General features: G+C 45.7%; 1 protein-coding gene across 6 annotated transcripts in view; it reads right to left on the bottom strand.

The window, feature by feature from the left end:
* Positions 1-27,613, bottom strand: part of schip1 (schwannomin interacting protein 1) — a 763,480-nt gene that overhangs the window by 169,580 nt on the left and 566,287 nt on the right. Inside the window, exon 1 of one of the 6 annotated variants that reach the window (XM_068042163.1) lies at positions 8,601-8,673. The exons of the other annotated variants lie outside the window; for them this stretch is intronic. Within the exon in view, the coding sequence (XP_067898264.1) occupies positions 8,601-8,669 (69 nt within the window). The 5' untranslated portion in view covers positions 8,670-8,673. Of the gene's footprint in view, positions 1-8,600; positions 8,674-27,613 lie in introns of those variants that run through there. 6 annotated transcript variants of the gene reach the window in all.

The raw sequence follows: 27,613 nt of genomic DNA, 5'->3' as shown, positions 1-27,613 counted from the left end.
GATCCCATATTCCTGCACTTGGCCCGTAGCCTTGTATGCTATGGCGTTTCAAGTGCTCATCTAAATACTTCTTAAATGTTGTGAGGGTTCCTGCCTCCACCACCTCCAGGCAGTGAGTTCCAGATTCCAACCACCCACTGGGAGAAATTTTTTTTCCTCAAATCCCCTCTAAACCTCCTGCCCCTTACCCTAAATCTATGCCCCCTGGTTCTTGACCCCTCCGCTAAGTGAAAAAGTTTCTTCCTATCTAACCTATCAATGCCCCTCATAATCTTGTACTCCTCAATCATGTCCCCCCTCAGTCTTCTCTGCTCCAAGGAAAACAACCCTAGCCTTTTCAGTCTCTCTTCATAGCTGAAATGCTCCAGCTCAGGCAACATCCTGGTGAATCTCCTCTGCACCCTGTCCAGTGCAATCACATCCTTCCTATAGTGTGGTGACCAGAACTGTGCACAGTACTCCAGCTGTGGCCTAACTAGTGTTTTATACAGCTCCATCATAACCTCCCTGCTCTTATATTCTATGCCTCGGCTAATAAAGGCAAGTATCCTATATGTCTTCCTAACCAGTTTATCTACCTGTGCTGCTGCCTTCAGCGATCTATGGATAAGTACACCAAGGTCCCTCTGACCTTCTGTACTTCCTAGGGTCCTACCATCCATTGTATATTCCCTTGCCTTGTTAGTCCTCCCAAAATGCATTACCTCACACTTTTCAGGATTAAATTCCATTTGCCACTGCTCCGTCCATCTATATCTCCCTGTAATCTAAGGATTTCCTCCTCACTATTTACGACACCACCAATTTTCATGTCATCTGCGAACTTACTGATCATACCTCCTATATCCATGTCTAAATCATTAATGTACACTACAAACAGCAAGGGTCCCAGCACCGATCCCTGTGGTACACCACTGGTCATAGGCTTCCAATCGCAAAAACAGCCCTCAGCCATCACCCTCTGCCTCCTGCCACTAAACCAATTTTTGATCCAATTTGCCAAATTGCCCTGGATCCCATGGGCTCTTACCTTCTTGACCAATCTCTCATGTGGGACCTTATCAAAAGCCTTACTGAAATCCATGTATACTACATCTGCTTTACCCTCATCGACACATCTAGTCACCTCCTCGAAAAATTCAAACACGTTAGTTAGATACGATCTCCCGCTGACAAAGCCATGCTGACTATCCTTGATTAATCCCTGCCTTTCCAAGTGGAGATTAATCCTGTCCCTCAGAATTCTTTCCAATATTTTCCCAACCACTGATGTTAGACTCACCGGCCTGTAATTACTTGGTTTATCCCTGCTACCCTTCTTGAATAATGGTACCACATTCACTGTCCTCCAGTCCTCTGGTACCTCTCCTGTGGCCAGAGAGGATTTGAAAATTTGTGTCAAAGCCTCTGCTATCTCCTCCCTTGCTTCACATAACAGCCTGGGATACATCTCATCTGGGCCTGGGAATTTATCCACTTTTAAGCCCACTAAAACAGCTAATACTTTCTCTCTTTCAATGCTAATATGTTCAAGTATATCACAATCCCCCTCCCTGATCTCTACACCTACAATGTCCTTCTCCATAGTGAACACCGATGAAAAGTAATCATTTAAAACTTCACCTATGTCCTCCGGCTCCACACAAAAGTGCAGAGGAAGCTACATTTATGGACATTAACGTCACTAGAAGTGCAGTGGAAGCTACATTTATGGACATTAATATGTTTTCAGTCACACTTCCAGCAAAGTTTGGTGGGGAAGCAGGAGCAGCTCCGAGGAAGTTCCCAGTCATAATGTTTCAGCGCTCAGTCTCAGAGACAGTAAAGTGGCAGATGCTCCAATCAAACCACTGAAGTTTAAGATTAAAATTTTAGTCCATAGAGATGTGAAAACATTGTTAGCAAACTGCTAGTATGCAGGAAAAAAAGTGCAGTTACTGGGCTGAATTCTGTGAAGCCGCCAGGAGTCCTGACACTGGGCCAAAAAGGCGAGGAGAACCCCACCTCACCCATTTCAGGCCCACCCCGGTGCAATTTAACAGCGGTCAAGCAATTAACTGACCGGCACCATGGTCCCCATCACTTTACGGACAGGAATCCTGCCTCCAAGAGCTGCCGGCCAAATATAGGAGCAGTAGCTCAGCAGTTTAGGCAGCGCCACTGGAAGCAGTGGTCACTGTCGGTACACAACCTGGGACCAGGATGAGCTCTGGAGCCCCGGACCTCAGGTAAGTGTGGCAGGGTCACCGATGCCAGTCTGCCAGGCTGCAGCAAGGAGTGGGGGTGGAGGGTGGTCACTGAGGGCAGGTGGGAGTTGTTCATGGAGAGGCCCTCCTTGGGCCACAGATTTCCCACTGAGGAGGTCCACCACCACCCCCATCCCCCCACCACCCCTCACCAAACCCTGCAGGATGACCGCCTTGTTTTACTGGGCAACCTCCACACGTGGCAAAGGCCACCCCCGCCCTCCCACCACTCGTATAATTCCCGCAGTAACAGGACGAGCCAGGCCCTTAAGTGGCTATTAATTGGTCTTAAGGGTCTCAATTGGCCACTCAGCCACTTTGGCCTTTCCCACCCCTGACTTAATCCCAGGGTGACGGGAAGGCGACAGGTATTCCACCCCCAATCTTCTGTTACTATTTTATGAGCCCCCCCACCTCCCATCCTGTCTCCTGAGGGCCCATAAAATTCCATGCACAATGTTCACATTTTTGATAAAGAAAGGCTAAACCTGTCCAACCTAAGTGTAATGACTCAACATGACTCGGTTTGCTGACTCTTTGGCTAATGTGATTAATACTGAGGCATAAATCGAAATGACTGATCTTAGTTTACAGCTCTATTCTTTAATATCTGAGCCTCGAGCGCTGCATTCCTGGCACAGAAATAAGTTGAGCAGACAAACAACTGCATTCCAGCAAGGAAATGATAAGATAAAGCACAAGGGCTCTTTGTCACTCAGTTGTTTCCTTGTTTGGGCAGCTGTTGGGTGAGACACAACAAAGAAATGCTGCATGTCATTGGGGAAGCTGATCTTGAAGCCCTTTCCACCTCATACCAATCGATTAGTGATCAGGTAAGCACAGCAGTCAAATACTCTTATAGGAGTAGGGATCATTACTATCAGGTTTTATCAATTTCAACAGATTTTTTTTTGTGGGGTGGGTAAGGTGGTGAATCAGTAAAAATGGTTTTCCTCCTGAATTTTGGGGAAAGCCCCCAAAATTTTTTCTTTGTTTTCTTACCAAAATTCAGATCTGAGGATGTGCTTGTTGTTAAAAAAAAACAAAACAAGAGGTTTGTGCCTTTAAGACTGAGAAAAGGATTTCTCTGGGAACAGTGAATGCTGAACTGGGTGGGGCAATTGCAAGGCAATCTATTTTTCCAAGCCACTCAGCAGAGAGAAATGACTGCCACATGGCTGGCTGCTGGGGAGTTTTTAAGTTTCTCTTTTGTAAGAAAAGACCAGTTTTGGCAGGAACCTGTCCTGGACACCAGAGATAGAGAACTGTCTCGGAAAGAAATCAAAAGACCAGTTTGCTGCTAAAAGGGGTAGGAAGAAAGCTCAGAAACTCTTTCTCTTGAAAAATAATTCCTGTATCAAGGGAAATTCTAATTTCTTCATGAAGTAAAAGAACTTTGAAGGAGTTGCAAATTGAAGGTGTGGAAGGTAAAACCCTTCTGCTGTTTATGCCTGAAGAGAGAGAGAGAGAGAAGACCCAGGAAGAGGGGTTGTGGCACTCTGTGGAGAATCACTGCTTTGGAGAAAGGCTCCTTTGCTGATAAGAAGCCTGCATTGCTGAATGTAGTCTCCAGTCTCTGGAAAATCTCTACCTCAAGTTTGAATTCTGTTGCATTGATTTTTTTTTTTGGAAGCTCCTGAAATCTCAAGAAAGTTTCTACTGTTGGACTGCTAATTAGATATCCAAGTAGGCCTATTGCTACACCTTTTGCTGGGAGATCTGTGTGACACCTGCTGCAGACAATTGCCTTGAATGCCTACCCACCACAGACTGTTCATTAATTTCACCTGGAAACTTTGAGTGGCATCTGACTATTCAACTCTGGGACACCTCACCGATCTGGAAATATTTTATCAGAAGTTACAACCCAATTATTTTACTATTCCTAAGAAACACCTTTAAAGACGGGGATTCTGCCTCCATGAGCTGCCGGCCAATCGGGGGCGGGGGGGGGGGGGGTTGGTCTTGAAGTCCAGTGGGTGGGGGGGGTCCCGGGGTAAAGTTGTTCTTGGTGGGGGTCTGCGATGGACCACAAATTGCCCACAGAAGAGGGCACCACTCCAAAGCAGGCAGGGAGGTCACGTCATATTGCAAGGCATCCTCCCTGCAAGGCAGAGCACCCTCCCACTGCTGGTAAGATCAAACACTGCAGCATGACCAGGCCCTTAATTTGCTTAAGGGCCTCAATTGGCCTCTGGGCGGGCAGGCTGTCGTTGGCCTATCCCCTGGGAAGATCGCTTGGTGACGAGGAAGCAACAGGCCCTCCGCCCCGCCGCCCACCCCGCTACCTGTCACGATACTCCATGCTCCCCCGCCTCCTTTCCCACCTAACGGAGCCCATAACTTTCCAGCCAAAGGCTGCGCAATTTTTTTTTAGTACTGCTTTGAAAATTTTAATTCTTACTTGGATGCACAGCATGGTCAGTAATGCATTCAGTTGTTACCATATTGATAATCCCCTGAAAACAGATGCCATCAATCAAAGTCTGATACAGGTCACACACCAAGGCCTCGCTATTAATCCCCCACTCCCGCAGCCATGACGAGCAGGAGAGGTTGAGGAAGGAGGTTAAACAGTTAAATACAGGGAACATGTTCCCAATACATGTGGTGGATATCGGGACAGGCGAAACACTTAATTAGCATATCTAAATTGGGCTCCAGAGTACAATCAGAGCCTGATTTAAAACTGACTCTTGCTGCACAGGTTTCCAGGGGTCGGGAAACCCAGTGGTGAAAGGTGGGAGCTGCCAGCTCCACAATCTATGTGCTTTTATCACCACTCCTTGTGAACCAGGTGTTCCTTCCAGGCACCTCAAGAAAGCCTTTGAACTCAACTTCCAACAGCAGCCTCCATCCGGCCACTCCTTCCGAATGCTGGGAACCATCCCCAAGGGTCCCTGGCTGGAGCCTCCTGCTGCTAGTCTTCTCTCCCAGCTGCTGGCCAGGCTATCAAACTGGCCAAATGCCACAAGGGAAATGGAACAAAAAAATGTTGAGGTCCTGCCATCAGGTTTGACAGGACCTCTGCTTCCTCAGTTTTGTCAGCTTCTTTTCCCATTTTTGTTGTTCTTCAGTACCCTCTGCACAGATTTCTGAGGCCACATTCAGCAAAAATAATCTCCAAGAAATCCTGTTATCCCAACATCATAGTGGCAGGTGAGTGGCTGAAACCACAAAAAAATTCAGTAACAGGGTTAAATGAGAGTCTGATGCTGAGTCCCACGAAATTGGGGTAATTATAGGATGTCATTTAGCATGACAGTACTGTTCAAGTCCTCTAAATCGTTTCTAGCATTTTAGTGTTTTACCCAGGCTTTTTGGGATCCAGTTTTCTCCCACACAGATGACTTTAAATGATACATGACTGAACCATATATGTTGGAAATGACTGTTATTGGCTCATTTCTTGTTGGTGTCAAAAGAAGAGGGAGTAGATCACCACTAAGCATAGAATTAGAAGTTTTAGAACCCAAACAATAAACTAATGATCATCTGGTAATACTTTTGGAGAGGCAAAAGATTTTCAAAATTCCAAAAAGGCAATGATACCAGTGCTATATCAGGTTAATGATGATCATGAAGGTAATGGTTGCATAGTGGTAATGTTACTGGACTAGTAATCCAGAGGTCCAGACTAATGCTCTAGAGACAGGAGTTCAAAACCACTGCAGTTGGAGGAATTTAAATTCAATTAATTAATAAATCTGGAATAAAAAGCTAGTCTCAGTAATGATCATAAAACTACTAAATTGTTGTAAAAACCCATCTGGTTCATTAATGTTCTGCAGGGAAGGAAATTTGCCATCCTGATCTGGTCTGGCCTGACTCCAGACCCACAGCAACGTGGTTGACTTTTAACTCTGAAATGGCCCAGGAAGTCACTCAGCTACAGAAAAAGTTGAATCATATAACTGGACGGACCAACTGGCAGCGACCGAGGCGCTGACTACGACAAAGGCACACCCTGCCTAGTTGACCCTGTAAAGACCTCCTCACTAACATCTGAGGACCTGTGCCAAAACTAGGAGAGCTGTCCCACAGAGTAGTTAAGCAACAGCCTGACAGGGCCACACTCACCAAATCATACCTTACAGCCAATGTCCAGGCACTAGCATCACACTAAATGGGTTAAGTTCAGGACAGATCTAGCAACTCAAAACTGGGAATCCATGTGGTGCTGTGCGCCATCTCATTGTCCTGTCCAGAAAAAGCAGGACAAATCCAATCCAGCCAATTAACGCCGCATCAGTCTACTCTCAATCAGCAAAGTGATGCAAGATGTTGTCAACAATGCTATCAAGCAGCACTTACTCAGCAATAACCTGCTCACCGATGTTCAGATTGGGTTCCACCAGGACCACTTGGCTCTAGACCTCATTACAGCTTTGGGCCAAACATGGACGAAAGAATTGAATTCCAGTGAGGTGAGTGTGACTGCCCCTTGGTATCAAGGAGCCCTAGAAAAATTGATGTCAATGGAGTCAGGGGAAAGCTCTCCATTGGTTGGAGTCATACCTAGCATAAAGAAAGGTGGTTGCAGTTGTTGGAGGCCAATCATCTCAGTCCCAGGACATCGCTGCAGGAGTTCCTCAGGGTAGTCCTTGGCCCAACCATCTTCAGCTGCTTCATCAATGACCTTCCCTCCATCATAAAGGTCAGAAGTAGGGATATTTGCTGATGATCACACAGTGTTTAGTAGCATTCACAATATCTCAGATACTGAAGCAGTCCGTGTCCACAGACAGCAAGACCCGGACAACATTTAGGCTAGGGCTGTTAGGTGCCAAGTAACATTTGTGCCACACATGTCTCAGGCAATGACCATCTCTAACAAGGGAGAATCTAATTATCTCCCTATGACATTCAACGGGCATTACCATCACTGAATCCCCCACCCTCAACATGTTGGGGAGGGAGGTGGGTGGGCGGCTTGTGTTACCATTGGCCAGAAACTGAACTGAGCCAGCCATATAAATACTGTGGCTACAAGAGCGGGTCAGAGGCTGGGAATTCTGTGCCGAGTAACTCACCTCCTGACTCCCCAAACCCTGTCCACCGTCTACAAGGAACAAGTCAGGAGTCTGATGGAATTCTCTCCAGTTGCCAGGATGAGTGCCGCTCCAACAACATGCAAGAAGATCAACACCATCTAGGACAAAGCCGCTGAATTGGTACATGTACCACCTTAAACATTCACTCCCTCCACTACTGACGCACAGTGGCATCAATGTGTACCATCTACAAGTTGCACTGCAGTAACTCATCAAGGCTCCTTCAACAGCACCTTCCAACCCTGCGACTCTTTCACCTAGACAAACAAGGGCAGCAGATGTCTGGGAACACAAGTTCCTCTGCAAGTCACACACCATCCTGACTTGGAACTATTGTTGCTTCATTGTCACCATGTCAAACTCCTGGAACACCCTCCTTAACTGCACTGTGGATGCACCAACACCACATGAACTGCAGCAGTTCAAGAAGGCAGCTCACCACCACCTTCCAAAGGTCAATTAGGGCACATCCCATGAACGAATAATAAAAAAAAGCATCAATCTTAAGTGCTTTTGCTGGATGGATTTAGCAACTTAGGGAGCACAGCCCATGTATATGCAAGTCCAGAGTTCCAATTTCACAAATAGGGCTTTAATGCTACTGAACAGAAAATTAGTGCAAAGCTACAAACATGACTCTTGTGTGTTCAGTCAATGCTTAATGCTGGCAAGACCTATGCAGCAGAAGCTGTTTGAAAGATTATCCTGTCTCCTGGGTCCAAAATGTCAACCCAAAACCAAATGTTGCTCAAGGAACTCTTAAAGCAGCTTCATCATAGGTAGCATTTTTGGTCTGAAGCTCCCCTCTGGCAGAGATTCATTGCTTTGGACATTAAAAGCAATGAATTGTTTATACAACTGGGTACCTACTATGTCACTGTTCCCACCCAAGGCAACTTTGGACTATAAAAAGTGGTAGAATGGTCTGCAGCCTGTACACTCCCACCTCTGGATGGATGTATTGCTAATGTAAAAAGATTTGTGGGGTGGGGGTGAATTACATCTCTTTCAAAAGCTCCCAACCCTTTGAAGTCATTATATTACAAGGTAATGTTCCTGATAAATTTGAAACCTGGAGAAATTGAGAAAAGGCATATTTGGGTTCTATCGGGTGTGTTTAAAAAATACATGGCTCAGTCAGAAGGCATTTTCTACTTCTGCATAACTACAGCTGAATGAAATTTAAACCATTCAGCATATTTCCACTCCAGCAAAATAGCATCAGATTCAAAACATAGCTAACACAAACTTAACTAGATGATGACTGCAATAACATTTTGATACCAAAATCAAAGTGTACCTCTCTGGAAATTTGTGTAAAAAGTAGTTCATTCCAAGAATTTTCAGAGCTTGCTGTAGCACTATGCATTTCCCGTATTGTACTGTGCATCTTGAGAGTGTATTGTACATTTTAACAGGAAGTAAAATCATGCAGGGTATAAAATGAATGGCTGCCAGTTTCCCAAAGGGCGAGTTAGGTTAAAATTATGCCCCAGGACGTGAGCAAATAATCTAGGCTTCAGTCCAAGTGCTGCATTGTCAAAAGTGGTGCCCTTTGGATGACATGTTAAACAAAAACTCAATCTGCTGGTTCACGTGGATAGTCAAGATCCAAAGAATTGCAGAAGAATTCTCCAGTGTTCTGGTTGGCGATCATTCCTGAACCAAGAGCACTAAAAGCAGATTAATTGGCCAATTTATCTTGATAACAGTCCTTGATTTTTTTTTAAAGTACCCCATTGTATAGAGGGTTTTTGGGACATGTGTGAAAGATGTGACGAGGTGCTATATAATAATGCAAATGTTATATTTGCCACTAACAGCACGACCAGAAGAATTAGCAGCCATTAGTAAATGCTAACAGAGCAGTATTGCTGGTGTTACTGCTGCAAGATAAATGTGCCATTCACTATCTCCAAAAATAGCTCAGTATTACTGACTTGCTCATACCCTTTTAGGGGAGGGGGTGGATCAGGTTCACAAAACAGTCAGGAGACAAACTAGATGATTTCACACGTAGTCCTATCTGATGCCTGGAAACTGACCTCCATTTGATCCAAGAGGTCAACTGAACCTCAAATCTCCAGCTTAAAATCACACAATGCTGAATCTTCACAAAACAGAGTAGGTTTCCTTTGGTCAATGTTTCAGAAAAACTTTCCATTATGTTTTTTACTTCATAATTTCTGGCAAAATTGTAAACACATACTAAAATAATGATTTATAATTTCACTAGAAATGATAAGAAACTTCCATGTTCTGTTCAGGAATTCATGAACACAGTGACCAGAGGATTTTATTATGCCTGGCCGTTAAACTATGCATTACAGGATGCCATCTAAATAACTTGACTGTAACTGAACTTGGAGGCTTTCCACAATCATCACCTCTCACTATCATAGTTATTAATTCACAATAGAAGTATAACTTAACACAAGGAAAAAAAATCACTGCAGTCAAACCACTACCTACTACACTGGATTAATATCTGGATGCATGCTAACAGATTACAATCATAATCTGCAGTTTTAGCCCAAGGTCATTCAGGTACTCTGCACAAATTTTTAATAATGGTGCCTTGTTCCTTGGTGCTTTATCATTGCTAGAATTAAACTGTCATGTAGGTCCCCACCTGCCAAGAATGAGGCATATTAATTTTGTCATATGAACATTGATTTTAAACTGTTGCTGGGAGAAAGAGAAGACCTGTTACAGGGGCTGCCAGACACTTAGCTGAAAAACATTTGCATACTAACAGACAGTGCTTGTGCAGACAAAAGGACCATTCCTTGACACATTCAACCCACAATGGATGTTGATCACCAGACATTGAAGGTGTAAAGTAGAGCATTCCAGAGACTGCTAAGGTGATACAATCCACAAAAGCTAGGACTGGTTAAACCAGCTGGTCACATGACTAACTGGCAGGTCCAGGGTTTTTTAAACTAGCCACAGAATTTGAAATCAGAAGACTGTTTGCTCCTGGACTGAGAAGACTGCCAAGCTCCCATCTCTTTCTCGCGGAACTCCAAACCCACTGAAGACACATGGACCTCAAGAGAGAAAAGTCTCCTACATCGAACAAGGTTTAAGAAGAATACTGGGCCCCAACGAAAAGCAAGACCTACAATCAAGGACTCTACAGCGAGCTCTAAGAACAGTAACCAAAACCATCTTCAGATATTGGGGCGGCACAGTGGTGCAGTGGTTAACACCGCAGCCTCACAGCTCCAGCGACCCGGGTTCAATTCTGGGTACTGCCTGTGTGGACTTTGCAAGTTCTCCCTATGACCGCGTGGGTTTTCGCCAGGTGCTCCGGTTTTCTCCCACAGCCAAAGACTTGCAGGTTGATAGGTAAATTGGCCATTATAAATTGCCCCTAGTATAGGTAGGTGGTAGGGGAATATAGGGAAGGTGAGGATGTGGTAAGAATATGGGATTAGTGTAGTATTAGTATAAATGGGTAGTTGATGGTCGGCACAGACTCGGTGGGCCGAAGGGCATGTTTCAGTGCTGTATCTCTAAATAAAATAAAAATAAATAAAATATTGCCTCAAACTTTTCCACTTTATTCCTTCTGCTCTTTTCTGTCTCGATCTGCATGTGTGTATCGCGTATGCATGCTAGCATGGGTGCATCGTGTATCTGTAGGCGATAACCGAATTAGAGTTTAAGTTTAATAAAGTTCAACCTTTCTTGTTTAAACCTAAGAAAATCTGTTTGGCTTGTTTCTTTGCCTTATAATTGGAAAGCAGTGAACAAGGATTCACCAAGGGGGAGTTAAAAAAAAGGTGTGTCAAAAATAAAACCCTGTTACGGTAAGACCAGGTGGAGGCTGAGAGCAAACCCCTTTCTCACCTGGTCATAACAAAATGCAAGCAGTTTATGTTTTTCCTGAAGGTTTCAACCATCCCAAAAACTGCTCTGATGTAATGCTGCATGGCTATACCACAGAACATACTACTGGTTCATGGAATCATTCTGTTATTTTGATCAAATTAGTGGTTCCTGAGGAAGAGTCTATGTGGTTTCTCCTGTATAATTAAAGAAATCAAAACCAAGGCTTTTGGTTTTATTTACCTTTAAGTTTGTTTTGACTCAAATAGCACCCAGTACACTGACAGCTATGTGCAATATTGCAGAATTAAAAAAAATAAACTCCTTGTAGTACTCTTCCACATTGAAAAGTCGGCTTGCTGTCTGTTGACAATCTAACAAACTCAATGTGAATTATTTTATGCATGTATTCATAAGAATGTAGCTACAGCAATAGTTATTGCAAAATGAGAACAATATCAGGCATTAGTAATGCTGTAACTAATGGTTCATAACCAGAAAAAAGGCAGGCTGCAAGTTCCAAACTCAAGGCTGCCGCCCACTTGAACTTAATTTTCTCAGTTAGAATTTCATGAGTTCCTCACCAGACGCCCAGATGAAGTCACACTGACAGATTGGTAACATCTGATTTGCAATCCTCAAACACGTGATGTTCAAGCTGAAAACAAATGTTCTTCCCTTTCATTTGTGAAGTTATGTGATTTCAATTGTACCAGGTCCATGAGTGACAACCTTTATCACTAGCAGTAACTAAATCACTTATTAGTATGCATTGCTGCTGGAATTCTGAAATAACCATCCACCTAAATTCATGTGCGAATCGTTGCACAGCAGCTTTTCTCTACCCAACTGAAGCTAACAGAGGTCAAAACTCACAAAGTATTGGTAGAAGTTTACATTAGTGGCATATTCTGTCAATATATTACAAAAGCAGCACAGTGTGATCTGGAGCAGTGAACACCACCAATACTGATGAAACATCTCAACAATTTTTTTTATTTGTTTCATGGGATGTGGGTGTCACTGACAAGACCAGTGGTGCAACGGTTAGCACTGCAGCCTCACAGCTCCAGCGACCCGGGTTTAGTTCTGGGTACTACCTGTGCGGAGTTTGCAAATTCTCCTTGTGACCGTGTGGGTTTCCGCCGGGCGCTCCAGTTTCCTCCCACAGCCAAGGACTTGCAGGTTGATAGGGAAATTGGCCATTGTAAATTGCCCCTCGTGTAGGTAGGTGGTAGGAGAATTGAGGGAAGGTGGGAATGTGGAAGGGAATATGGGATTAAATGTAGGATTAGTATAAATGGGTGGTTGTTGGTCGGCACAGACCCGTTGGGCCGAAGGGCCTGTTTCAGTGCTGTATCTCTCTATGACCAGCATTTGCTGCCCATCCCTCATTGCCCTTGAGACAGTGCTGGTGAGCTGCCTTCTTGAACTGCTGCAGTTCATGAGGTGCAGGTACACCCATAGTGCTGTCAGGGAGAGTTCTAGGATATTGATCCAGTGACAGTAAAGAAATGGTGATATATTTCCAAGTCAGGATGATGTGTGGCTTGGAGGGGAACTTGCAGATGGTGGTGTTCCCGCACATCTGCTGCCCTTGCCCTTCTAGGTGGAAGAAGTTGCTGGGTTAGGAAGGTCCTGTCGAGGGAGGGGTGGTGAGTTGCTGCAATACATCTTCTATATGGTACACACTGCTGCCACTGTGCATCGGTGTTGGAGGGAGTGAATGTTTAAGGTGATGGATGGGGTGCTCATCAAGTGGGCTGCTTTATCCTGGATGGTGTTGAGCTTCCCCAGTGTTGTTGGAGCTGTACCCATCCAGGCAAATGCAGAGTATTCCATCTGACTTGTGCCTTGTAGATGGTGGACAGGCTTTGGGGTGTCAGGAGGTGAGTTACTCGCCATGGAATTCCTAGCCTCTGACCTGCTTTTGTGGCCACAGTATTTTGTGGCTGGTCCAGTTCAGTTTCTGGTCAATGGTAACCCCAGGATATTGATATAAAAGCAAAATACTGCGGATGCTGGAAATCTGAAACAAAAACAAGAAATGCTGGATTCACTCAGCAGGTCTGGCAGCATCTGTGGAAAGAGAAGCAGAGTTAACGTTTCGGGTCAGTGACCCTTCTTCGGAACTGACAAATATTAGAAAAGTCACAGATTATAAGCAAGTGAGGTGGGGGTGGGGCAAGAGATAACAAAGGAGAAGGTGCAGATTGGACCAGGCCACATAGCTGACCAAAAGGTCACGGAGCAAAGGCAAACAATATGTTAATGGTGTGTTGAAAGACAAAGCATTAGTACAGATTAGGTGTGAATATACTGAATATTGAACAGCAGCAAGTGCAAACCTAAAGAAAAACAACCTGAAAAAAACAGTGGGTAAGCAAACTGAACAAACTAAGATGAAATGAAATAAATGCAAAAAAAGATTGTAAAAAATGTAAAAAGGAATGTAAAAAAAAAGGAAGAAAAAATAACTAAAAATGACTAAAAATGAAAGTAAAGTGGGGGGCTGTCATGCTCTGAAATTATTGAACTCAATGTTCAGTCCGGCAGGCTGTAGTGTGCCTAATCGGTAGATGAGATGCTGTTCCTCGAGCTTGCGTTGATGTTCACTGGAACACTGCAGCAATCCCAGGACAAAGATGTGAGCATGAGAGCAGGGGGGAGTGTTGAAATGGCAAGCAACCGGAAGCTCAGGGTCCTGCTTGCGGACTGAGCGGAGATGTTCCGCAAAGCGGTCACCCAGTCTGCGCTTGGTCTCCCCAATGTAGAGGAGACCACACTGTGAGCAGCGAATACAGTATACTACATTGAAAGAAGTACAAGTAAATCGCTGCTTCACCTGAAAGGAGTGTTTGGGGCCTGGGATAGTGAGGAGAGAGGAGGTAAATGGGCAGGTATTACACCTCCTGCGATTGCAAGGGAAGGTGCCCTGGGACGGGGACGAGGTGGTGGGGATAATGGAGGAGTGGACCAGGGTGTCGCGGAGGGAACGATCCCTTCGGAATGCTGACAGGGGAAGGGAGGGGAAGATGCGACTGGTAGTGGCATCACGCTGGAGGTGGCGAAAATGGCGGAGGATGATCCTTTGGATATGGAGGCTGGTGGGATGAAAAGTGAGGACAAGGGGAACCCTGTCATGGTTCCGGGAGGGAGGGGAAGGGGTGAGGGTAGAGGTGCGGGGAATGGGCCGGACACGGTTGAGGGCCCTGTCAACCACAGTGGGGGGAAATCCTCGGTTGAGGAAAAAGGAGGTCATATCAGAAGCACCGTCATGGAAGGTAGCATCATCAGAGCAGATGCGTCGGAGACGGAGAACCTGGGAGAATGGAATGGAGTCCTTTCAGGAGGTAGGGTGTGAAGAAGTGTAGTCGAGGTAGCTGTGGAAGTCAGTGGGCTTATAATGGATATTGGTAGACAACCTATCCCCAGAGATGGAGAAAGAGAAGTCGAGGAAGGGAAGGGAAGTGTCAGAGATGGACCATGTAAAGGTGAGAGAAGGGTGGAAATTGGAAACAAAGTTGATAAAGTTTTCTAGTTCGGGGCGGGAGCAGGAAACGGCACCGATACAGTCATCAATGTACCGGAAAAAGAGTTGGGGGAGGGGGCCCGAGTAGGACTGGAACAAAGAATGCTCGACATATCCCACAAAAAGACAGGCATAACTAGGACCCATGCGGGTACCCATAGCGACACCTTTTACTTGAAGGAAATGCATGGAGTTGAAGGAGAAGTTGTTCAATGTGAGAACAAGTTCAGCCAGGCGGAGGAGGGTGTTGGTGGATGGGGACTGGTTGGGCCTCTGTTCCAGGAAGAAGCGGAGAGCCCTCAAACCATCCTGGTGGGGGATGGAGGTGTAGAGCGATTGGACGTCCATAGTGAAGAGGAGGCGGTTGGGACCAGGAAACTGGAAATTGTTAAAATGACGTAGGGCGTCAGAAGAGTCACGGATGTAGGTGGGAAGAGACTGGACCAGCGGAGAAAAGATAGAGTCTAGATAGGAAGAAATAAGTTCAGTGGGGCAGGAGCAGGCTGACACAATGGGTCTGCCGGGACAGTCCCGTTTGTGGATTTTGGGGAGGAGGTAGAAGCGTGCTGTCCGGGGTTGCGGGACTATGAGGTTGGAAGCTGTAGAGGGAAGATCTCCAGAGGAGATGTGGTCAGTGACAGTCCTTTGGACGGTGGCTTGATGTTCGGTGGTGGGGTCATGGTCCAGAGGGAGGTAGGAAGAGGTGTCTGTGAGTTGGCGTTGAGCTTCTGCAAGGTAGAGGTCGGTACGCCATACAACAACAGCACCACCCTTGTCTGCAGGTTTGATGACCATGTCGGGGTTAGACCTGAGAGAACGGAGTGCCTCAAGTTCAGAGGGGGACAGGTTAGAGTAAGTGAGGGGGGCAGAGAAATTGAGACGACCAATGTCTCGCCGACAGTTTTCAATGAAGAGATCAAGAGCGGGTAAGAGGCCAGGGGGAGGGGTCCAGGCAGAGGGAGAATGCTGGAGGCGGGTGAATGGGTCTGCTGGTCGGGGGGAGGACTCCTAGTCGAAGAAGTGAGCCCGGAGGCGGAGGCGACGGAAGAAGAGCTCAACGTCATGCCGAGCGCGAAATTCATTGAGGTGGGGGCGTAAGGGGATAAAACTGAGACCTTTGCTGAGTACAGAACGCTCAGCATCAGAGAGGGGGAGGTCAGAGGGTATAGTGAATACACGGCAAGGGGTCAGATCAGAAGGGGTGGGGTCAGAGGGAAGTGAAGCGGAAGGAGGATCTGGAGGGGCATTAGTCCCCATCAGCTGCTGGAGCTTGCGTTCCTTAACACCTGAAAGGAAGAAAAAAAGTTTTTTGTTAATGCGTCGGATGAGACATAAGATGAGATGAAACTGCGGAGTAGAACAGATTTGAGATAAGGTAAGACGGTGCTGCTGGAGAGAGAGGTCCAGTGTGTGCATATGGCGGCGCATAGCACTGAGTGTGGATCTCAGGATGCGGCGAGAGTAGCAGTCCGAGGAACGTTGTATTTCTCGGAGATACCTGTGATCCTGGGTGGTTTCAAAGCATGATGGGGGAAACTGCAGTTGGAATCCACGTGGAATCAGTCGGAGCCGGAGACAGTCACTGAGGAAGGAGATGTGGCTGTGAAAACGAGTTTTGGTAGATACCTTATCAAACAACAGGAGGGAAATAGAAAGCAATGAAGGTGAACAAGGTAAAAGAGACAAACGAAAATCCCGTCGGAGAGAAGAGCAGAACTTCTTCAAGGTAGGCATCCCTGGAAGAGAAGTGGCAGTGAATTAAACACTAAAATAAAAGCAAAATACTGCGGATGCTGGAAATCTGAAACAAAAAAAAGAAATGCTGGATTCACTCAGCAGGTCTGGCAGCATCTGTGGAAAGAGAAGCAGAGTTAACGTTTCGGGTCAGTGACCCTTCTTCGGAACTGACAAATATTAGAAAAGTCACAGATTATAAACAAGTGAGGTGGGGGTTGGGCAAGAGATAACAAAGGAGAAGGTGCAGATTGATAATGGATGATTCAGTGATGGCAATACCATTGAATGTCAAGGGGAGATGGTTAGATTCTCCATTGCTGGAGATCATCATTGCCTGGCACTTGTGTGGCGCAAATGTAACTTGCCACTTATCAGCCCAAGCCTGAATGGTGTCCAGGTCTTGCTACATATGGACATTTACTGCTTCAGTATCTGAGGAGTTGTGAATGGAACTGAACATTGTACAGTCATCAACAAACATTCGCACTCCGACCTTATGATGAAGAGAAGGTCATTGAAGAAGCAGCTGAAGATGGTTGGGCCTAGGACGTTACCCTGAGGAACTCCTGCAGTAGTGTCCTGGGGACATTAAGGACATTATCACCAGTAGGAATCACAGAATGAACAACATCCCATTTTCTTAGGTCAAGAACAAAGAATGATTTATGTAGTGAAAACAATGCCAGATCACCCCTTGGAGGACATTTATGGATAACAATAATGGCCCAAAGCAGCAATGCTTGGTACAGATGCCAAAAATCTCTGCACATTACTGATCCCAAAAAGCAAAGAGCAATGGTCACATCAGGGGAAAAAAACAAGTCACTTCAGATGTGATATTCAGCAACATCAACCAAGGGAAAACATTATTTTTCACCTTTAAGCCAAGGTTTGAATCTTGCAGCTGTGAGGGAGGAAATGCGCCAATATTTCCCAGTTTGAGAGTTGTGGACAACTTTGAGCCAGTCTCTTCACAAGTGCCAGGAATTTCCTTGGGGTTTATCCTGATTGGCCGCTGTAACGTCTGTGATGAATCAGTGGAAATCATGGAGACACCACGTAAACAAGATTTCTGCTGATCTGCTGCCAAGGTTATGGTGGCTAATGGGAAGAACACCCCACAAGCAAATCCTGGGTGACATGGTGCTTCATCCACAGATAAGACAGAATTTATTTGTACTTACGTCTGTCAAATTAAAAGACTTTTTTTTTAATGATAAAGGATTCAGTACAAAAAAAAAGGCAAAGAAAAGATTTAGTAAATTCAAGATATCTGAAATAAAGACAGAAAATGCTGGAACTAGGGGCATCATTTGTTCGCATCTGAAAAGTGAAATAAAAGATTGGCTAATTTTCACTCAGTTCTACCTCACTCCCACCATCTTTCTCATCCCTTCCATTGAGGCTACACTGTTAGGCTGTTTTTCTGACATCCAGTCCTACATGAGCCAGAACTTCTTGCAATTAAACATTGGAAAGACCGAAGCTACTGTCTTCAGACTCCACATTGTTCCTTCCCCTCTCCACTGATTCCATTCCTCTCCCTGGCAAGTGTCGGACGCTAAACCACACTGTGCGCAATCATGCCATCCTATATGAGCTGAGCTTCCAACTCCACTTACTCTCCAACACAAAAATCACCCATTTCCACCCCTGCATCATTGTCTGTAAACGCTGCTGCCTCAACTCATCTGCTGCTAAAACCTTCATCATGATACCTTCAGACTCAACTATTCCAGTGCTCTCCTGGTCAGCCTTCCATGTTCCGTAAACATTCTTATCCAAAGCTTTGCTGCCCATATCCTAACTCACATCAAAATCTGTTCACCCATCATTCCTGGGCTCATTGACCTAAATTAGGTCCCGCTCCACCAATGCCTCGATTTTAAAATTCTTATCCTTATGTTCAAATGCCTGCACAGCCTCGCCTCTCGCCATCTCTGTAATCACCTCCTATCCCTAGAATCCGCCAAGAACTCTGTATTCCTCCAACTCTGGGCTATTGTGCATCCCCCTTCGCCTCACCATTGGCTATCCCATCTAGGCCCTAAGTTATGGAATTGGCTCCCACATCACTTCATCTTAGACTCCTCTTTTAGGGCGGCACAGTGGCGCAGTGGTTAGCACCGCAGCCTCACAACGCCAGGGACCCAGGTTCAATTCTGGGTACTGCCTGTGCGGAGTTTGCAAGTTCACCCTGTGACCGCGTAGGTTTTTGCCGGGTGCTCCGGTTTCCTCCCACAGCCAAAGACTTGCAAGTGATAGGTAAATTGGCCATTGTAAATTGCCCCTAGTGTAGGTAGGTGGTAGGGAACATGGGATTACTGTAGGGTTAGTATAAATGGGTGACTGTTGGTCGGCACAGACTCAGTGGGCCGAAGGGCCTGTTTCAGTGCTGTATCTCGAAATAAATAAAATAAAAGACCCTCCTCAAATCTTACCTCTTTGACCAGACTTTGAATAACCAGTCCTAATATTTCTTTCTTTGGCTCAGGATCAATTATTTTGTCTCATTACACTCTTGTGAAGCACTTTGGGATGTTTTCTTATGTTAAAGGCTCTTTATAAATGCAAGTTGTTGATACCTTAGATGTAGACTCATCAGAATGACAAACTGGAAACCAAGTGAACCACATCACTGAATGAACAATATGAAGAAAGAAGGGAAGAATAGCAGGTTAAAATGCAGAGTCAAGTATGCTGTTCTTCCCACCCCTCTTTATTTTGTTTAGTATCCATTCTCTTTTTATTTTGTGCCATCTTCTGAAGGGGTTCACTTATGTTCTGGTTTTCAGGAGTTAGGCTAAATTAAATGGTTAAAAATTCTAAACTGGATCAGAAAATTTAACCAACTCAGTATTCTTTGACAAGCTAAAAGCATAACCCTGAATTTTTAATGACTCAGTAAAAGCATCCTCTGTTAGTGGTACAATTTTCTATGCATTTGCTCCATTAAGTTTGCTGCACTTTATCCTTTGGAGGATGGGCAACGGATGATAAGCATGTAGACAAAGAGAACACTATAAATATGCTATTTGACTTCAAATACATGGAGATTTCTCTCCTCCCTAGATATGACTTGGTGTTTCCTTGCAGGCATTTTTAAACACGGTTATAAACATTTAATGCATCATTTCAACCCAGTAAGTGAGTGGACACTACCATTGTTACATGACGAATAGTAGTTTCAAAAATCAGTCAAAGAAATAATTTCAATTATCAGTCAAGGTCATCCAGATGTGGATGTCGCGGGGGACAGACTGTACACTTTCACATGAGGATCACAGACTCCCATGTGAATGCGTTATGTCATAACATCTGACTAACATTCAAATAGGGGAGGTGATGGCATAATGGTATTGTCACTGGACTAACAACCTGGAGACCCAAGGTATTTCTCTGGGGACATGGGTTTGAATCCCACCACAGCAGAAGGTGGAATCTGAATTCAATTAATAGATCTGGAATTAAAAGCTTGTCTAATGATGGCCATGAAACCATTGTCGATTGTTGTAAAACTGGTTCACTAATGCCCTTTAGGGAAGGAAATCTACTGTGCTTGCCTGATCTGGCCTACATGGGACAGCAATGTGGTTGTTTCTTAAATGCCCTCTGAAATGGCTTAGCAAGCCACTTAGTTGTAACTAATCACTACGAAGTCAATGAAACCAGACAGACCACCCAGCACTAACAATGGCAAACCCAGCCCTGTCGACCCTGCAAAGTCCTCCTAACTAACACCTGGGGGCTTGTGCCAAAGTTGGGAGAGCTGTCCCACAGACTAGTCAAACAACAGCCTAACATAAGTCATACGCACAGACAATGCCCTAGACACTGCCATCACCATCCCTGGGTATGTCCTGTCCCACCGGCAGGACAGACCCAGCAGAGGTGGCAGCACAGTGGTATACAGTCAGGAGGGAGTTGCTCTGGGAGTTCTCAACATTGACTCCGGACCCCATGAAGTCACATGGCATCAGGTCAAACATGGCCAAGGAAATGTCCTGCTGATTACCACTGACCACCCTCCCTCAGCTGATGAATCAGTACTCCTCCATGTTGATCACCACTTGGAGGGAACACTGAGGGTGGCATGGGTGCAGAATGTACTCTGGGTGGGGGACTTCAATGTTCATCACCAAGACTGGCACAGCAGCATCACTACTGATTGAGCCCGAAAGGACATAGCTGCTAGACTGGGTATGCGGCAGGTGGGGAGGGAACCAACAAAAGGGAAAAACATACTTGACCTTTTTTTTTTGTTGTTTGTTTTTTTTTTGCACTGGAGTGCTGACTTGGGTTGCAATAGAGTGCTACAGTGGAAGTTTGTTAAGTGAGGATAATTAAGGGCTAATTTTATCTTAAATCTAATCTGTCCTTTATTTACCAGATCAACTTAACAGTTGCTGTTGGGGTTGGGGAAGGTGAGTTTTGAACCAGCTTTAAACAGGGTTCACTCAGGCTCTGCTTGCAGCTGCACCTTGTTAATTAGAGAATTGGCTTAAACCAGTTTTCAGGGGGCTAGAGTCAGTCAGTATAAAAATGAGCCATCTTACAGTGCTGACTTGGGTTGCAATAGAGTGCTACAGTGGAAGTTTGTTAAGTGAGGAAGTTTGGTAAGGAGGGAGTGAGGAGCTTCTTTCATTTCCTACCTGTCCTCAGAGTGAGGGGAGCCCAGAGCTTCCAAAGAGCACAGCTGACTGGGAGAAGACTTGAAGGGCAGAGTTCTGGACTGGTAAGTATAAAAAAAACTTACCTCTGGTAAAAAAAACAAAGTGATGTCACAGGAAAGCTGTGACCTGATTGGTTGGTAGGGAGTTTTTTTTTTAACTGAATTTGAAAATAAAACATTGATTAAAAATTGATTAAAACACTAATTAACTAATTAATAAGTAGAGTAACTAAACCAGAGGGAGGAGATTACTGTATTTAGTTAGCATTTAATATTTGTAGTAGGAATCTAGCACTAGGGACCATCCAGTTATAACAATTTAGTAAGGATTTAATAAGTATTTATTTATCTTAAATTAATTTATTAATTAGTGCTAGAAATGTCAGTTAGAGGGGTGAAGTGATGCTTCCAGTGTTCTGGATGACTACATCTGCAGGAAGTGTACCCAGTTGCAGCTCCTCACAGACCGCAAGGATCGGTTGGAGCAGCAACTGGATGCACTTAGGAGCATGTAGGTGGCAGAGAGCATCATAGACAGGAGTTTTGGAGAAGTGGTTACACCCAAGGTGCAGACAGATAGATGGGTAACTGCTAGAAGGGGCAGGCAGTCAGTGCAGGAATCCCCTGTGGCTATTCCCCCTCTCGAACAAGTATACTGTTTTGGATACTGTTGTGGGGGGGGGATGGCCTATCAGGGGAAAACAGCAGCAGCCAGAGCAGTGGCACCATGGCTGGCACTGTTGTTCAGCAGGGAGGGACAAAGTGCAGAAGAGCAATAGTTATAGGGGACTCTATAGTCAGGGCCACAGATAGGTGCTTCTGTGGATGTGAAAGAGACTCCAGGATGGTATGTTGCCTCCCTGGTGCCAGGGTCAAGGATGTCTCTGAATGGACAGGGGGCATTCTGAAGGGGGAGGGTGAACAGCCAGATGTTGTGGTACACATTGGTACCAATGACGTAGGCAGGAAGAGTGATGAGGTCCTGCAGGGGGAGTTTAGGGAGTTAGGTAGAAAGTTAAAAGACAGGTCCTCTAGGGTTGTAATCTCGGGATTACTCCCTGTGCCACATGCCAGTGAGGCTAGAAATAGGAAGATAGTGCAGCTAAACATGTGGCTGAACAGCTGGTGTAGAAGGAAGGGTTTCAGATATCTGGACCATTGGGATCTCTTCAGGGACAGATGGTACCTGTAACAAGAAGGACAGGTTGCATCTAAACTGGAGGGGCACAAATATCCTGGCTGCGAGGTTTGCTAGCGTCACGTGGGAGGGCTTAAACTAGTGTGGCAGGGGGGTGGGAACCAGAGCAGTAGGACAGCAAGTGAAATAAATGAGGGGGAACTAGGAAATAAGGCCAGTAAGACTAAGAGGAAGAGCAGGCAGGGAGATGTTGCGGAGCACAGTGGGACTGGTGGTCTGAAGTGCATTTGTTTCAATGCGAGAAGTATAACAAGCAAGGCAGATGAACTTAGAGCTTGGATTAGTACTTGGAACTATGATGTTGTTGCTATTACAGAGACTTGGTTGAGGGAAGGACAGGATTGGCAGCTAAATGTTCCAGGATTGAGAAGCTTCAGGCGGGATAGAGGGGGATGTAAAAGGGGTGAGGGAGTTGCATTACTTGTTAAGGAGAATATCACAGCTGTACTGTGGGAGGACACCTCGGAGGGGTCGTGCAGTGGGGCAATATGGGCGGAGCTCAGGAATAGGAAGGGTGCAGTCACGATGTTGGGGGTTTTCTACAGGCCTCCCAACAGCCAGCGGGAGGTAAAGGAGCAGATATGTAGACAGATTTTGGAAAGATGTAAAGGTAACAGAGTTGTAGTGATGGGTGATTTTAACTTCCCCTATATTGACTGGGACTCACTTAGTGCTAGGGGCTTGGATGGGGCAGAATTTGTAAGGAGCATCCAGGAGGGCTTCTTGAAACAATATGTAGATAGTCCAACTCGGGATGGGGCCGTACTGGACCTGGTATTGGGGAATGAGCCCGGTCAGGTGGTCGAAGTTTCAGTAGGGGAGCATTTCGGGAACAGTGACCATAATTCCATAAGTTTTAAGGTACTTGTGGATAAGGATAAGAGTAGTCCTCGGGTGAAGGTGCTAAGTTGGGGGAAGGCTAATTATAACAATATTAGGCAGGAACTGAAGAATTTAGATTGGGGGCGGCTGTTTGAGGGTAAATCAACATTTGACATGTGGGAGACTTTCAAACGTCAGTTGATTAGAATCCAGGACCAGCATGTTCCTGTGAGGAAGAAGGATAAGTTTGGCAAGTTTTGGGAACCTTGGATAACGCGGGATATTGTGAGCCTCGTCAAAAAGAAAAAGGAAGCATTCATAAGGGCTGAAAGGCTAGCAACAGACTAATCCCTTGAGGAATATAAAGACTGTAGAAAGGAACTTAAGCAAGGAGTCAGGAGGGCTAAAAGGGGTCATGAAAGGTCATTGGCAAACAGGATTAAGGATAATCCCAAGGCTTTTTATACATATACAAACAGCAAGGGGGTAACTAGGGAAAAGGTTGGCCTGCTCAAGGACAGAGAAGGGAATCTATGTGTGGAGCCAGAGGAAATGGGCAAGGTACTAAATTAGTACTTTGCATCAGTATTCACCAAAGAGAAGGACTTGGTGGATGATGTGTCTAGGGAAGGGAGTGTAGATAATTTTCATGACTGAGACTATCAAAAAGGAGGAGGTGTTGGGTGTCTTGCAAAGCATTAAGATAGATAAGTCCCCAGGGCCTGATGGGATCTACCCCAGAATGCTAAGGGAGGCAAGGGAAGAAATTGCTGGGGCCTTGATAGAAATCTTTGCATCCTCATTGGCTAAAGGTGAGGTCCCAGAGGACTGGAGAATAGCCAATGTCCTTCCTTTGTTTAAGAAGGGTAGCAAGGATAATCCAGAAAAATATAGGCCGGTGAGCCTTACGTCAGTGGTAGGGAAATTATTAGAGAGGATTCTTCGGGACAGGATTTACTCCCATTTGGAAACAAATTAACTTATTAGCGAGAGGCAGCATGGTTTTGTGAAGGGGAGGTCGTGTCTCACTAACTTGATTTGAGTTTTTTGAGGAAGTGACAAAGATGATTGATGAAGGAAGGGCAGTGGATGTTACCTATATGGACTTCAGTAATGCCTTTGACAAGGTCCCTCATGGCAGACTGGTACAAAAGGTGAAGTCACACAGGATTAGAGGTGAGCTGGCAAGATGGATACAGAACTGGCTCGGTCATAGAGAGGGTAGCAGTGGAAGGGTCCTTTTCTGAATGGAGAGATGTGACTAGTGGTGTTCCGCAGGGATCAGTGCTGGGACCTTTGCTGTTTGTAGTATATATAAATGATTTGGAGGAAAATGTAGCTGGTCTGATTAGTAAGTTTGTGGACGACACCAAGGTTGGTGGAGTTGCAGATAATGATGAGGATTGTCAGAGGATACAGCAGGATATAGATCGGTTGGAGACTTGGGCGGAGAAATGGCAGATGGAGTTTAATCTGGACAAATGTGAGGTAATGCATTTTGGAAGGCCTAATGCAGGTGGGAAGTATACAGTAAATGGCAGAACCCTTGGGAGTATTGACAGGCAGAGAGATCTGGGCGTACAGGTCCACAGGTCACTGAAAGTGGCAACGCAGGTGGATAAGGAAGTCAAGAAGGCATATGGCATGCTTGCCTTCATCGGTCGGGGCATAGAGTATAAAAATTGGAAAGTCATGCTGCAGCTGTACAGAACTTTAGTTCGGCCACACTTAGAATATTGTGTGCAATTCTGGTCGCCACACTACCAGAAGGACGTGGAGGCTTTGGAGAGGGTACAGAAGAGGTTAACCAGGATGTTGCCTGGTCTGGAGGGCATTAGCTATGAGGAGAGGTTGGATAAACTCGGATTGTTTTCACTGCAACGGTGGAGGGGCGACAAGATCGAGGTTTACAAAGTTATGAGTGGCATGGACAGAGTGGATAGTCAGAAGCTTTTTCCCAGGGTGGAAGAGTCAGTTACTTGGAGACATAGGTTTAAGGTGCGAGGGGCAAAGTTTAGAGGGGCTGTGCGAGGCAAGTTCTTTACACAGAGGGTGGTGAGTGCCTGGAACGTGCTGCCGGGGGAGGTGGTGGAAGCAGGTACGATAGCGACGTTTAAGAGGCATCTTGACAAATACATGAATAGGATGGGAATGGAGGGATACGGTCCCCGGAAGTGCAGAAGGTTTTAGTTTAGGCAGGCATCCAGATTGGTGCAAGCTTGGAGGGCCGAATGGCCTGTTCCTGTGATGTACTGTTCTTTGTTCTTTGACCTTGTCCTCACCAATTTGCCTGCCACAGATTCATCTGTCCATGACAGTTTGGTTGGAGTGACCACTGCACTGTCCTTGTGGAGACCAAGTCCTGCCTTCACATTGAGGATACCTTCCATTGTGTTGTGTGGCACTACCACTGCTAAATGGGATAGATTTGGAACAGATCTAGCAATGCAAAACTGGGGCTGTGGGCCATCAGCAGCAGCAGAATTGTACTCAACCACAATCTGTAACCTCATGGCCTGGCATATCCCCCACTCTACCATCACCATCAGGCTGGGGGATCAACCTTGGTTCAATGAAGAGGGCATGCCAGGAGCAGCACCAGGCATAGCTCAAGATGAGGTGTCAACCTGGTGAAGCTACAACAGAGGACTATTTGTGTGCCAAACTACATAAGCAGCATGTGATAGACAGAGCTAAGTGAACCCATTACCACTGGATCAGATCTCAGCTCTGCAGTCCTGCCACATCCAGCTGTGAATGGTGGTGGACAGTTGAACAACTAACTGGAGGAGGTGGCTCCACAAATATCCCCATCCTTAATGATGGGGGGAGCCCAGCACATCAATGCAAAAGATAAGGCAGAAGCATTTACAACAACCTTCAGCCAGAAGTGCTGGGTTGTTGATCCATCTCAGCCTCCTGCTGAAATCCCCAGCATCACAGATGTCAGACTTCAGCCAATTCGATTCACTCGACGTAACATCAAGACATGGTTGAAGGCACTGGATATTGCAAAGGCTATGGGCCCTGACAATATTCTGGCAGTAGTACTGAAGACCTGTGCTCCAGAACTTGCCGCGCCCCTTGCCAAGCTGTTCCAGTACAGCTACAACACTGGTATCTCCCCAGTAATGTGGAAAATTGCCCAGGTATATCTTGTACACAAAAAGCAGGACAAGTCCAACCTGGCCAATTACTGCCCATCAGTCTACTCTCAACCATCAGTAAAGTGATGGAAGGTGTCATCGATAGTGCTGTCAAGGAGCACTTGCTTAGCAATAACCTGCTCAGTGATGCTCAGTTTGGGTTTCACCAGGGCCACTCAGCTCCTGACCTCATTACAGCCTTGGTTTAAACATGGACAAAAGTGCTGAACTCAAGAGGTGAGGTGAGAGTGAATGCCCTTGACATCAAGGCAGCATTTGAGTATGACATCAAGGAGTCCTAGCAAAACTGAAGTCAATGGGAATCAGGGGGGAAACTCTCCACTGGTTGGAGTTGTACCTAGCGCAAAGGAAGATGGTCGTTGGAGGTCAATCGTTTCAGCTCCAGGACATCACTGCAGGAGTTCGTCAGGGTAGTGTCCTAGGCCCAAATATCTTCAGCTGCTTTATCATTGACCTTCCTTCAATCATAAGGTCAGAAGTGGGGAGGTTCGCTGATGATTGCACAATGTTCAGCACCATTCGTGACTCCTCAGATACTGAAGCAGTCCATGTAGAAACGCAGCAAGATCTAGACCATATCCAGGCTTCGGCTGATAAGTGGCAAGTAACATTTGTGTCACACAAGTGCCAGGCAATGACCATCTCCAACAAGAGAGAATCTAACCATTTCCCCATGACATTCAATGGCATTACCATCACTGAGTTCCCCACTATTAACATCCTGGGGGTTACCACTGACAGAAACTGAACTGGAGTAGCCATATAAATACTGTGGCTACAAGAGCAGGTCAGATGCTGGGAATGCTGCGGGGAATAATTCACCTCCTGACTCCACCATCTACAAGGCACAAGTCAGGAGTGTGATGGAATACTCTTCACTTGCCTGGTTGGGTGCAGCTCCAACAACACAAGAAGCTCGACACCATCCAGAACAAAGCAGCCCGCTTGATTGGCACCCCATCCAAAAAACATTCACTCCCTCCACCACTGATGCACAGTGGCAGCAGTGTGTACCATCTACAAGATGCACTGCAGCAATGCACCAAGGCTCCTTTGACAGCACCTTCCAAACTCGTGACCTCTACCAACTAGAAGGACAAGGGCAGCAAATACATGGAAACAGCACCACCTGCAAGTTCCCCTCCAAGTCACATACCTTTTTGACTTCGAACTATATTGCTGTTCCTTCACTGTCGTTGGGTCAAAATCCTGGAACTTCCTTCCTAACAGCACTGTGGATGTACCTACCCCACATGGACTGCAGTGGTTCAAGAAGGCAGCTTACCACCACCTTCTCAAGGGCAATTAGGGATGGGCAATCAATGCTGGCCTGGCCAGCGATGCCCAC

The sequence above is a fragment of the Heterodontus francisci genome, chromosome 11 (genome assembly GCF_036365525.1).
Source record: "Heterodontus francisci isolate sHetFra1 chromosome 11, sHetFra1.hap1, whole genome shotgun sequence".
Lineage (NCBI taxonomy): Eukaryota > Metazoa > Chordata > Chondrichthyes > Heterodontiformes > Heterodontidae > Heterodontus > Heterodontus francisci.
The sequence above is the reverse complement of the archived record's forward strand: the minus strand, read 5'-3'. Positions and strand labels throughout refer to the sequence as shown.